The 14,052-nt window shown below is 39.3% G+C and overlaps 2 protein-coding genes across 2 annotated transcripts in view; one reads left to right on the top strand and one right to left on the bottom strand.

Moving 5' to 3' along the window:
• LOC117948168 (membrane-associated guanylate kinase, WW and PDZ domain-containing protein 1-like) overlaps nucleotides 1-7,045 on the top strand; it is an 87,258-nt gene extending 80,213 nt beyond the window's left edge. Inside the window, exons 18-22 of the mRNA XM_034877682.1 lie at nucleotides 445-532; nucleotides 658-718; nucleotides 1,828-1,971; nucleotides 2,113-2,251; nucleotides 3,813-7,045. Of these exons, the coding sequence (XP_034733573.1) occupies nucleotides 445-532; nucleotides 658-718; nucleotides 1,828-1,971; nucleotides 2,113-2,251; nucleotides 3,813-4,906 (1,526 nt within the window). The 3' untranslated portion in view covers nucleotides 4,907-7,045. The remainder of the gene's footprint in view (nucleotides 1-444; nucleotides 533-657; nucleotides 719-1,827; nucleotides 1,972-2,112; nucleotides 2,252-3,812) is intronic.
• A 2,234-nt stretch (nucleotides 7,046-9,279) lies between these two features.
• LOC117948333 (rhodopsin) lies at nucleotides 9,280-10,773 on the bottom strand. The gene has a single exon (XM_034877926.1). The coding sequence runs from the start codon at nucleotides 10,670-10,672 to the stop codon at nucleotides 9,620-9,622; it is 1,053 nt and encodes a 350-aa protein (XP_034733817.1). The 5' UTR covers nucleotides 10,673-10,773; the 3' UTR covers nucleotides 9,280-9,619.
• Nucleotides 10,774-14,052: the final 3,279 nt, after the last annotated feature.

Below are 14,052 nucleotides of genomic sequence, written 5' to 3'. Positions count from 1 at the left end.
ATATACACACACACATACATAAAGGCTGATGTTAGTGTCAGAGGAAACTAATGTGTGTTGCATTGTTCTTTCTGGTAATAAGATGGAATTGAAGAGAGGCAAAGTACAGACAGTTGTCCTTGCTTTGTCTCCCTCCTGGAAAAGCATGAAACAAAATGATGAAAGTCATCGGAGTTTTGTTTTCCCTTTACTGGATTTTTCTTTCATGTAGTTGGGGCTAGTGTTGTCCATGAGCAAATAGCAAATGACAACATCACAGGCAGTTAGCATCAGGTTGAATATAGTTGCCTGTGGGTGGTTCAGTTGACTCTTCTGGACGGTAACATGTTGTTCTCCAGTGTCTTTTGAAAACACAGCTGTAGGCAAATACATTTAACAAAAGCAGTCACTTAATTTCAGCTCAGTTGTTTCTTTTTTTAAATTGATTTGTGTGCTTCTTTGCAGAATCTTCCAATGCTTCTCTGCTGACTAATGCTGAGAAGATAGCTACCATCACCACCACACACACACCTCAACAGACCACAGAGTCCCGGTAGGTGATGATGCATCCATCAGCAGTGTCCATTTTTTTTTACATGCATAAATGCAGATGTCTTTGTAGAATGTATTCTTTAATACAGCACAGTATGTGTTCATATGAGTTTCTCTTTTTTAAAGGAATAACTCAAAGTCAAAAGGAGCTCCTCCTCCTCCACCCATACAAACTCAGACAACACAGGTAAGAATAGATATTTTCACTCCACAGTTAATGATCGTCTGGATTTTACATCAGTTACAATCCAAACGATCAGGCACCATAACACTCACTACAGCAATAAACAGAGGAAAGCTACTGATCATTAGTCTATATAAAGCCTTTTTTATCCGAGTTGCCAAATAATGGCACATTTTCAGACAGTCTCTCCTGGAAGGCATTCAAAGTGTTGCACTCATTTGTTCACATGAACAGTGACAGAAACAGTGGTGTAGAGAATGCTAAAAGAGAGCTAGAGAGTTTATTGATGGACACTCATGGCGTAAACTGTGTATGAACGTTGGATTTATAGTTTTAGTTTACGGAAATTGACGGAAACAGGGTTTCTGAAGCTACTCAACCATAAGACAAGAACATCGGATGAAACATAAAGGCAGCTTAGATGTCAATTGTACGTCTTTGCTAAGATTTGGATGCATACATGCACTCAGCCATAAATCCACAACAACAGTAAATACTAAGTTCCTTCAGCTCTTTATTTTAAAACTGAGTTTCATGTTTGGTCTTCCTGGTCTTGCGTTTCATCAGTATAACATGAAGTTTAAATCTATGCCATCGTGAATAAGTAGGCAGTAGGCCTGTAGCTCAAGTCATTGTTGCTTTACATGTCTCAGATGCTTTAAGTTCATTATATTAACAAGGTTTTCTATACTCTTCACTTGATTTTGTTCCTCTTTTTTTTCTTTAAGTTAAATATCTGGAGTATCTTTAATATCTGGCATTCAAATGAGTGAATAGTTTGATTATAATTACAATTTTGAACTTAGAGAGGAAAGGGTTTTGGGAGAGACTATACTTCTGTTCTGGGAACCTTTGATGAGTATGCTAGGTTTTGGGTCCAGCCCTTGTGATGTCCTTGCTTAGTGATCTGTACTCTACTCACAGGCACATGTGACATTCATTATTCATGCATTCCAAGGTATTGTTCTGCCATTGACATTTTGTGAGTTGTGTGGGACATAGCTTTATTAGTCCTGAAGTTTGGACTCACCTTTTAACTCCCTCGTGCATCATAGATTAGTCACTCCTTCTCTCCTGTGACTTTCTCTTTATCTCTCATTTCTGTCTTGTAGGATGCTGAGTTCTACTCTGTGGACCTCGAGCGGGACAGTAAAGGATTTGGCTTCAGCCTGAGAGGAGGACGGGAGTACAACATGGACCTGTATGTGTTGAGACTAGCAGAGGATGGGGCAGCCGTCAGAAATGGCAAGATGAGGGTACGAAACCATTAAAAGCTGGATTTGGGACTACTACTTATTTTTCCATGGTTTCTCTCTCTTCTTATGCCCTTTTTGCACATTCTTGATGAAACACTATCAGTAGCTAGCTGTGACAATAACCTGGCCTCTCTGTTTTAGGTGGGAGATGAGATCTTGGAGATTAATGGTGAAAGCACAAAGAACATGAAGCATTCACGTGCCATTGAACTTATCAAGAACGGTGGTCGGCGGGCGCGGCTCGTTCTCAAACGGGGAGATGGATCTGTACCTGAATATGGTAGGTAAACATGTTGCAATGTTTGTGTCCTCTTCCCATACATAATGCATTGAAATCTTATTGTTCCAACTGTACAGAATCAGTCTAGAATAAAGGCTATTATCTGCTTAGTGCGTCACAACCGCATGTTCGTTACTGAAAACAAACCAAAGACACTTTCTGATCTAAACATTTAAAATTGTAGTCTCAGCACAAGATTGAGCTGTCAAAATGTATTGCCCAATGAAGGAATGCTCGCTACAGAAGCTTGTTCTGTGATTAATACTCTATAGGATCTTCAGCACTGATGTTTTACAGCTGAAGTAATATTCCCTCCCAAGAGCTGTATGCTCTGCTGATGGATTATTCCTCTCACACTTTGACCCATAGTGTTGTATTGCTAAGCATTATTTTTTTCTGGGGTTTCATTTTCCAACGCTTTCCCCCCTCTCAGATGGATTTGTGACAATGTATAAAGTGCAATATGTTCTTGTCTTTCACAACTAAGCCCTTCTTCTCTCTATTAAAATGCCTTGTAAAACAGCCTCTTGTCTGTTGTATTTGTTTTCTCCTCTCTATCCTGCCTTCTTTCTCTCTGATTGTCTCTTGTTGCTGGGCTCTTCCTCCTCTCTCCAGCGATGATGGCTCCTCATCTCGCTGTTGGTACAATGAGGAATGACAAGATGGGAGAGCCCTGTTTCTACCTAATGGGCCAAAATCAGACCACGGTTTGTAGCCAAAAGTCTGTCCCAATCCAATCCTCCTCGTCATATTTTCCTTTCAATTTTATCCACCCTTCCTTTGAGCTCATCCCTACCTGAATCCCACTCTGTGTGTGTTTGCGCGTGGGTGTGTTTACATAGTGTGCATGCTTTATGTCTTGTCATGCCTGAATAAAACTTAATTTAACTTCTGGGAATCTGTACAGGCACAAACCCTCCCTCTCCCCCAGCCCCACACCAGTTATTTTACTGGGACTAATTTAATGCCACCTCACATGCTGCTGCCATAGCAACCTGTCTCTATTTGACAGACCTGGCGCCAAACACCCTCTTGTTTTGTTGCTTTGACTTTGTTCTTGCCAATGAGGTCACACTGAGTTGTTCACCATTTTGTTTGGAATGATTTCCTAGGTGTCTGCTGCACCATTAATAACCCTTACCCTACACTTGCCGATGTGTTGCCCCTGCTGTTGTTGCTGACATCACCTTGTGTCTCAACCCGCAGCCCTATAGAGAAAACATATTGAAGTGATATTTTACTGATTGAAGTAATTTAACACTTCAATACATTTAATTTTTATAGAAGCAGAATGTTACACATCAATTTAGATTAGCCTGAATGTTTCTAAGAATTTATATACACAGTATATGAAAGAGCACATGAATGCATGATTTCCATAAATCTCTGCATTGACTTTTTGTCATGTCAATGTAAGTGCTCACATGAACCAACAAGGAAAGGCATGTCTGCTCAACACAATACATGTCACATGTAATTGATGTTAAGGTTTCCTCAACCTCATTCCTCTTTCAAGGTATTTCTGGTCAACACACTTCTCTTCCTTTCTCCTCTCCTGCAGACGGCAGCAGTGACGGGCACCCTCCCACACCCGGGGCACAAAACACTCCGGAAGTGAGAACGCTGCCACATAACAGCCGATATCACACCTCATTGGAGTCCAGTTATCCACCAGACCTTCACAAACCATCACGCCAGGAGGAGGCTGCGTGTGGCCGAGACAGGGATAGGGCTGGGTCAGATCAGATGGACTACCAAGGCCGGCAATTTAACCCACACCATCATCACACCTGGAATAACAATCACAGTCAAAGTAACCCCAGACAACAGTCTCCAGATAACCGTAACAGCAGTAGCAGTGGCAACAAGAAGAGTCGAGGCCGCAAAGTCAAGAAATCCGACTCGGAGAGCGGCATTTCTAAACTCCTAAAGACTTTGAGGAAAGACAGCTCGGGGAAGAAGGCTGCAGCTGCCGAGAAACTGAGGGGGCGAGAGCTTTCAAGCAGCAGTTGTACTTTGGACGGGAGGTTTCGTCAGCAGCGCCGCGGCTCCCTCGACCGGTCTCCAGCACTAAAGCGGGCCTCGTCTCCTGATCGTCGGCGGGCCAAGTCGATGGACCGCAGGGCAGAGCGAGCGCATCGGGACCGCACACCTGAGAGGGAGTACGATGATGGCGGGTTCCTCGCAGTCACTCCTGAGCGCAAGTTCTCCGAGAGGAGGCTCCTTAAGGACTCGAAGATGGCAGGGCAAGTCAGGGAGGCCTCAACTCCAGAGCGCACCAACAACAACGGGGATTCTTTGTCTCTTTCCAGGGGTCGTACATATGATAGAGCCACAAAGAACGGCAACCTCCTGAGAGACTCTTCCTCAGAGAGGAGGGAGGAGGGATATCTGATGAACGGGACACCGGAGCGACGAAACAGAGTGGAGCGGGACTCTTCCCCTGACAGCAACTACAGCCGGGACGAGCTGAACTATGCAGCAGCACCCAGACTGAAGGACTACTGCGGCGTGATGAAGAACAACGCTGCACACAACAATGCTGCCTACAACAACATAGGCCATAACAATAACACAGTAGGCCGCAGCCCAGACCAGCTCCCTGAGCCCAAGAGAAGGCTGTACAAAGAAAGCCCCAAAGAGCTCAGCATCTAGAGCGGAGATCCCCCTCGCCACTCTCTCCTCTATATGTGCAAACTATGTACCATACACTGGAATTGGACTTCTGAGGATACTAACTCTTGTGCTTTATTTGGTCAACCTGTTTATTTGATTGATTTGATTGACTTAACTACTTGTGATCCCATCCAGAGATTCATAAAACAGCAGGAGTACAATCCTTCTATCAGTTCACACTGGTGGTTTTCTCATTTTTATAGTTATTTTCAACATAACAGAGGTTGTTGTACTATAGTAAAGGTATTGTATGTGCCTGCATATAAAATCAGTGATATTGCTTTTTGTAGGCATTGCTGAATCTAGATATTTGTTCCTCTCAGAGGTATAAAACATGCTTCCAGTTGTGGTATCTTCTAACTACTAAGCTTGTTTTTAACTTGTTTTTAGCTGTCTGTTCCATTCCTGAATTGTTTTACTGAATAAACTATAGCACAAGACACTGATGGTTCACAAGAGCTGTGACTTCAGACAAAAATCTAAATTTAAGATCTGATGGTAAAAGTAGATAATTATATAAATGATATATAACTTATTTGCATTTGCTCACTATTTATTTTTAATTGGCACATATCTTGAGCAAGCTGCGTTCCTTGAGGACCAAGGTAGAAGTGCACACTGTACCTGGGAAATCATGCTGTACCCTTACTTTTGTTGCATCCTTTAAATGTGTGGCAGCTCACCCTCTTTGCCTATACACGTACACACTGACGGAATGAAGTGAAGATAACAGACAGCTGATGAGATAACTGGCAACGGTGTTAGTTTCTTGTAGTAGGATTTAAAAAAAATATATATAGCATTGTTCCTCAGCGTGTAGTGATGTAGCAGGGAAGGAACCTGACTCACTTTTAACTGCAGGCAAAACTGTTCTGGTAGATTCTCTGTTGCAGGAAAATGAGTTGTCTAAATTCGTTGCTCAAACTATTTCAATTTAGTACTTTAGATGAGTCTGCATTATGCCACAATACCAGCTTGAAGCTGCCATAAAATGTGATTATTCAGATATGCCAAAAAAAATAAATTTAAAAGAAACAATTGTGTAAATTATCCCTGTGCAAGATGCATGTGTAAATTTAAGTGTAATTTAACCACTTTATCTGATAGCTCAGAGCGAGAATAATCGATAAGGAACATGCACTGTAATCCCACAGTAGTTGTTAGCCGTGTCCTAATGTTGATAACCACATTCGCGCACCGACCGCCTCCTGGGTCCTGACACAAAGAGCTAATGTGGTTCCTTGAGTTGGTGACAGGCTATATGGAGAGTCCGGGTACAGGAGACGACCAATCTGCCATGCTGAGCCATGCTGTCACACCACTGAAGTCTGACTGCTGCTTTATAATCTGTTTTGTGTGTGTTCTCGGTTTTATGTTTCATTAATGAACTAAAATATATTGGACAAACCACAACAAATGCATTGTTTGATCACTGTTGTCGACATGGTACTGTATTAACAAAAAAGAAGAAGAAAAAATAAATACATTTAAGAAGTTAACCTGTTGGCCATCCTCTGTAAAGATTTTTTTCCAATGTAACTATTAGGAACCTGTAAAGGAATAAACTGTTGCCTTTTTCTTGTACAAAAGATAAATTTATGAAAAACCTCAACAGTGAGGAATGTGACAATGTGTTTATATCTCTGAAATGGACCTGATGATTTATGGGAAATATGTTGATTTACTCTGGATCAGGTGTGTAAAGACATTTTAAAATGAAAGACTGTATTTGGTCGATCAGAAACTGTTTGATGGTTTGAATCTATCTCGATGGTTAGCCTGCCTTTGTATTATAAAGCACTTGTATGCAGTCTGTGTTCTTCAAGCATTATTTCTTGCAATGTGCTCCAGACATAATGCTGTCCCTGTGTTGATAAAAGCAGTACATGTATATGGGCCAATCTTGTTTTATAAAACTATGCATATATAAATACTACATTGTTCATAGCTTTATTTGACCCATGAAGCTATACATAACATTAGTTGAAGTACAAGTAGATGTGGACTTATCCAGCTTCTTTCCTTGAGATGGATTACAATGTATATGTAGCTGTCAAAAGAAGTATGTGAATGCTATTTTTATTATCAAATAAAGTTTTCCATACAAATTCAAAAGGATTTCATATTTCTGGACAGCCGTTTGTCAGTAATGTCTCTGGAGAGGCTTTTAAGGTTGTTCAATCTTCTTTAATCAAATCACTGGTGTGTCAGATATGGTCACACTACATTTTAATATGCAGCTTTAGAGACTTTGTTTTCTTGAAGATTAACACTGGAGAAAAATAATACTACATTAAATAATGTACAATGGTTCACACACTTACACGCTTCAATTCACAATAGTAGCATGGAAATACAACAGCGTAAAAAAAATGTGTCAACTGCATTGTAGTCCTTATCTACTTAAACACATGTGCAGTTCACAGAATGGAGTTTTAGTACAAGCCTTGTAGCTGTCTCACTCCATCCACTCCAACAAAAGCAAAGTTTTTACAATTGTTAGAAAGTTACAGCCTGTGCTGCAATAACACTAATCCGACCACTGATGTACTTCATCATCTTAAATGGTGCAATATAATATTACTACAAACACGACACAACTAATTAACAGATAAGTGACACTGTATAGATAACTAGATAACTGTTTAGAGGGCTGATTTCTGGATTCTTCTGAATTGAAAGATTACAACTGGTATTCATTTCCAAAAAGCTAAATTGTATCTTGTCTTTGTGACAGAAATTCACCATCCAGTATTCTCCAAATTTGTTCATTAAACTTTTTCTTTTTTTTAGTGCTAAATTTAAGAAGCAATTAATTGATTTTTATTTCCCCTTAATCTTGACTCCAGACTGCTCAGTGAGTATATCTGTGTTCCATGGAAGATTTGCTCGTAACATTGTTGCTATAGCTACGCATGAAGGTCATATTGGGAGAGATCTTAGGGTGTTTGTTTTTATCTAGTCTGGCATATACTGCACAACCAAGAATGGAGTAGAAGGAATTGCATCATTATATGAGTTTCTGTCATTCATCAAACCGGTAAAACTCATTGTATCTTTTGAAGAGTAAATATAAAGCAGGACTCTTCTAGAATAAGAAAGCTTTAAACTTGTGGACATCTCAAGTGAGCCTATACTTAGTGATAAACTTTCTGTGTTACCTAGGCTATCCTCTGTTAGGACTGCAGTGGTCACTATAGAGTAATACTCAAAGTCAAAGTCAAAGTACTTGTATTGGTCTTCCTAAGGAGAAATTGGTGTATTGAATTGCTGTATTAATAAAAATCTCTAAACCTTGTTTTTCATATTTTGATAAAACTATGGAGAAATTTTGTGCAGCTCACCTGATGATTCCTCCAATAACTGATCCTGATCTTCTGTAACACTTTTCATGAAGTTCCCCCATTGAGCACTGAGTCAGCAATCATAACAAGTAACACTTTACTTTATGTGCCACTATGTACTATTCATAAGCAATATAAAGAAACATTTGGCTGGTAACACATTATAATGTAGTTGTAAAGCAATTTAATGACAGTTTAAGTGTTTATTATTGTTAGGTATCCACAAACAAGTATAACTTATCCTATGTAGAGATATGTTATATTAGTACATCTGGGTTTTACTATATTGTTATCCATTATCTGTTTTTACATTTTACATCAGCTCTTATTGGTGTCCACAGAAGTTAAAGTCATTAAATTATATACTAATAAACAAATATGTAGCTTCATTTAAATCTGCTTACAACTACATTATAATGTGTTATAAGGCATACATTAAAAATGTAAACACTGTTTATAAATGCTAAAAAGGCCTTCAGTTAACAATGGCTTAATTTTAACGTATATGTGGTCTATATGTGTGTCATATAGTGGAAGTTAAATAACACTAACACAATCAAGGAATTGTTTCTATTTCATAACCTTTGTATCAAGGTGTATCTTTATAATATATTATTAATAGATTATTATCCAATAAGTCTTTGTCTGTGTTAACCTAATTAATGGGATTATTTGTCATCATATAAAGTTGATAGTGTGTCATGTGTATAATAGTCCCTTATTAATCGTCATAATCCCTTAGGTAGGTCAAGTACTAAAGTCAAGGTGTCCTGTGATTGAAATCGCATTGCATTATCATTACAGATGCTTCTACAAAATTCAAACATTGTTCTTAGTTTTTGTCTGTAATATCAGAGCAGTAGTCACTCCAATAATAGCTCTCATGTAAAAAAGAATTACTCAAGACATAAATGCAGTATGAATGGGTTGTTTACATTTATTCACTTGAATAATACTACAGGTATTTGAAATTTGCAGCCCAAATTATGAGTAAAACAAACAGGATGAGTCATTTGCAAAGTGCCTTTTATTTTACGTTGCCTTGTTTATATGCCTCTACATTCAAAAATAAGCCAGTATCATATAGTATCCAACTGTAAAAGATTACATTTTTTCCCTTTACTCTCAGAAAGAAAAATCTCATAAATTTTAAGTTGGATATTCTGTACAAACAGGAACAACTCTTTAATGGGCTGACCTTTCCTGCAACTGTCTTTAGGTTGAACCAACACTTGTAAAAATACAAAAAGAAATGATTTCTGTAGACATTAGTCTTCAGTTGTTTCCCGAGGGGAGCAGAAGTCTTCTTCTTGGACAGTGGATCATGGAGCCTGTGTTGACAGCCCTTTTATGCAGGAGACACAGAGGAGACAGAGGATGCCTCGGTCTTAGTAGAGGATGCTCCCTCCTCCTCCTCAAAGGGATTCTTCCCGCAGCACAAGGTGGTGATCATGCAGTGGCGGAACTGCTTGTTCATACAGACGTAGATCAATGGATTGTAGATTGCTGAACTTTTGGCAAAGAAGGCCGGGAGGGTCATGAAGAGTGGTCCAAATTCAGAGCCCTGATTTGTAAAGATGTACCAGGCCACACTGGCATAGGGTACCCAGCACACCAGGAAGGAGATGATCATAAGCACTACCATGCGTGAGACTTCCCTCTCAGCCCTCTGGGTGGTCTCAGACTCCTGCTGGGCAGCAGCTGCCTCCTTGACGGCGCAGAGCAGACGGCCGTAGCAGAAGAAAACGACAGCCATTGGAATGATGAAGTGGCAGGTGAACATGTAGATCACAAAGGACTCATTATTAAAGCCTTCTGCACGTGTGTAGTAGTCCACCCCACATGAGCACTGCATGCCCTCAGGGATGTAACGAGACCAACCGATTAGAGGGGGCACAGCACAAGATGAGGCCATCACCCAGGTAAAGACCAAACCCATCATTGCGTGTTGCTCCCCAAAGCGGAAGTTGCTGATGGGCTTGCAGACAACCACCCACCTTTCAATAGCCAGAACAACCAGTGACCAGAGTCCAATTTCACCACCGAGTGTAGCAAAGAATCCTTCCAAATTGCAGCCAAGGCGTCCTAGGACGAAGTAGCCATGCATAGAGGTGTACAATGTTGTAGTGAATCCTCCAAACACCATGAAGAGGTCAGCCACTGCAAGGTTCAACAGGATGTAGTTTAGAGGGGTTCGCAGCTTCTTGTGTTGGATGGTGACGTACAGAGTGAGGAAGTTGATAGGGAAGCCAACAAGGATGAGCAGGAACATGTAGCAACCCAGGGCAGCGTAAGCTGCTGGGTTGACAAGGTAGTACTGAGGGTATTCATAAGGATTTCGGACAACACCGGTGGTGTTTACCATAGGGACATAGAAATATGGTCCCTCTGTGCCGTTCATGGTTGCGGCTTGCTGTTGCAATCAGCCCTTCTGTATCGTTTCTTCTGGCTGTTCTGGAAAGTGATGGAGAAGGACTCTGCTACAAATGAACCCTAGGTGGACACAGTCTGGCTTTTATAGGCAAACCTTGGATTATCACTTTCCAAATCTGTCAGCACAAAGCGATTTAGGCCACAGATAATATGTAATCCAGCCACGACTGCAAACATAACTGATCACTCATCAAGATATTAAGGTTACACCTGCTCATGCCTATCATGGAGCTATCAGTTAACTGCTTATTTTATAGCATAACATCAACATGTTACCTATGGTTTTATGTGTACCAAATTTGAAAGATACTGCACTATTGAGGGTGAGTGTTTCTGTGCACAGGAGACAGTGCATGTATCCCTACATGGTATGACTTTCCTCCAGGTGGTCCAAATTCCTTAAGAAAAAAAGTGCAAGTGAAGGGGATTGAAGCCGCTGATTCGCTCATACTGTGTGCAAATTTGAATTGAAGCATTAGCGTCAATCTGTTTTAGCTGTGCAATGAACTGGTGACCTGTTCAAGGTGTCTCTCTGCCTTCAGCTGAAGAATAACTCCCAAATAGAACTTATTAGGTGAACCCCAAATCATTTTTTAAAATAAGTGGACATTTTAGGCAACTTTACTTGGTGTGGCCCTAGGTAGGGGTGTAACGGAACATCAGTCTAGATCCATATATGGATTCAATGATCACCTAACCAACATCATCAATGTAAAGTAAAAACGTTTATACATATCATCATCTGTAAGAAACCCCTTGATTTAGAAATTTCATCACTTTTCAATAAATAACAACAATTTGTTTTTCATTCAAGTGTTTGAAGGAGCTCAGTAATAAAACTGTAGTTTACCCTCCTGATAAACAACAAATATGCTGGTGTTTTCCTGAAGACAAAGGTCTCTTGAGTAGGGATACTAACACTTATTTTGATTATTAATTTATCTGGCTTTTTTCTTCATCAATTCCTCAAGCAGTGATGTTATCATGAGATTGTTTCGTCCACACAGCAGTACAAAACCAAAGTATATTCAATTTTCTGTAATATGTGACAAAGACAAAGCAGCAAATCTTCCAACCACCATTAATGTCTGGCATTTTTTGCTTGATAAAGCATGATGGAATGATGAAGGGATTACCAAATTACTCACCAACTAATTTTCTCAACTCGTTACTGCGGCTCTACTCCCGAGATCTCTTTATTTCATTTGAGTTTGCACACAGTAGGATTTTTAAATCAAAGAATGACTCATAGAGTAACAACCCAATCCTTTTGTATGTTTACATAGTTGAACTGCAACATGGGCCTAAAAGAGAACCTACATTAATTAAAATTATTTTAGCGATACAGGCTTTGTTTAACCTTGGAAATACTTAAATATCTAAGTGTATATACTTACTATAAATTTAAATATCATGCACAGGTGTGTCCTGGCCAGGAATAGAAGCAGAACTTAACAGACCTTCATGGTCTCTTTTAATATTATGTGGTGAGAGGTCAGTTTTCTGTACAGTATTGAAGGCAGAGGCAGTTGCGTTGCTAAGTGCTGGGCCGTCTTAGCTGTTGGTAAAGAGCTCAGCACTTTCCTAATGGGTGTTGTATTAAAGAGATTTGGGGCTTATGCATGTGTGACTCTCACAGGCCTGTAATGGATTTAATGTCGTAGAGGTCATTTTCACTTATAGTATGTTGCCGTCTTAGGATTGTATTTCTTTTTTCTTTTTATTCAAAATGTTTTTCCATGAATGGGTAGCATGTCAGTGTAAGAAAACTGTATAAACGCTGACAAACTATGAACTAGTTACAGTATTTCTATCTTGACACTGGACACTCATTGAAAGGGACGTTACAGAGATTTGGACTGTTTCGACTGAGGGGTGAAAAACAGTTATGCATTTAGTGTTTTTTCAGTTCACTATTATAGTTGTTTACTATTCTACAAAAATTGCAAGTGGTAAGCCGTATTAGGCGGCCATGTTGGGAAAACAATGTTACTATACCAATAATCTGCACTTCTTTGTGTTATAGGCTTTCTTTAAAATGTACTTAAGTTCCTGGGATTTAAAGTTTTTCTTGATTTTCTTTTGTCAACTGCTTAAATTTAACAGTCTGTGGTAGTACAAATTGGCCAGTTGAGTTTCACCTTGTGAAAAAACTGAAACGGTTTAAGTCAAGCCAACTTTATTGTCAATTGTGCAATGTGTGCCAGACAGTGCAATTGAAAACATGCTACTCTCTGACCCAAGTACTCTCTGGGTACAAGTATAATGTAAAAGCAATATGAAAAATATGTTATATATACAATTAAAAAGATATGTAATATTGACAATACAGTAATAATCTAAATAGTGCAACCCTAACCCAAATTAAGGCAACATGTTTTGGCGCAACTGATTGGGCTAATAGTGTAGTACAAGTGTGATATAGTACTAAAGTTGAACTATAGCCATTAAACTGCAAAAAGTTACTAGAACAGACTATGGTCAATAGGAAAGTGTTAAGATCTACAAACTCTACACCAGTTTTACATCTACATGCTGTTACAGGATTTACAGAACCAGGAGATCAGGGCACACCTGTTGCTGAGCTCCGGAGCTCTGCTGTGGCAGATCTGGAGGTGTTTTGCTGCCATCTTTTGGAAACCAAAATAAGTGCACTCATACACAAAATCTGAGGGTCTGTTTTCGATGCTACAAGAATATTATTGATAGTTTTTTAGTTTGTATTTTTAGTTTTCATAGATGAATCTGAAACCCCCGCAATTCTATCAGCTTCTTTCTCTGCAACATGTTCTGTTTTTCCAACTATGACCTTTCATTTAAAACCAGTGGGTGTGAGGGTTGGGTTTTCAGCATTCCAGGTCACAACTTTAATCTTGATTAGATTTTAGAATTAACTATTATTCTATCAACATGTACAGCAACAAACAGTGATGGAAAGCAAAATGTACTGAAGTAGTTGTGAGGTACTTGTGCTATACTTGTAGTATTTCATTTAAATTTTTGCTTCATGCTTCTTTATAATTCAGGGGGGATGTTGTTTGATTCCCTTATATATCTGACAGGTGGATGCAGTTAGTCATTTTTCAGATTCAAATGTTGAAATACACAACATTGTTTAAGATTAACACACTGGTTCCTGACTTGTTTGGCCTATTGCCCCTTGGTTAGGATCCCTTGGACTAATGAACTGTACCAACCACCACAGTAAAATTCTGTGTACACACTGATGTGTCCGTTTTAATTGAATAATGTCATATGCTGTTAAAATTATATACCAGTCACAGAATGAGTATTTTTACCTTTAATACTTTACTTGTACTAAAGTAAACTTTGAATGTATTAGTTTTA

The sequence above is a fragment of the Etheostoma cragini genome, chromosome 7 (assembly GCF_013103735.1).
Source record: "Etheostoma cragini isolate CJK2018 chromosome 7, CSU_Ecrag_1.0, whole genome shotgun sequence".
NCBI lineage: Eukaryota > Metazoa > Chordata > Actinopteri > Perciformes > Percidae > Etheostoma > Etheostoma cragini.
The sequence above is the reverse complement of the archived record's forward strand: the minus strand, read 5'-3'. Positions and strand labels throughout refer to the sequence as shown.

Coding starts and splice junctions, on each gene's coding strand:
- LOC117948333 (XM_034877926.1), bottom strand. CDS start 10,672: ATGAACGGCACAGAGGGACCATATTTCTATGTCCCTATGGTAAACACC.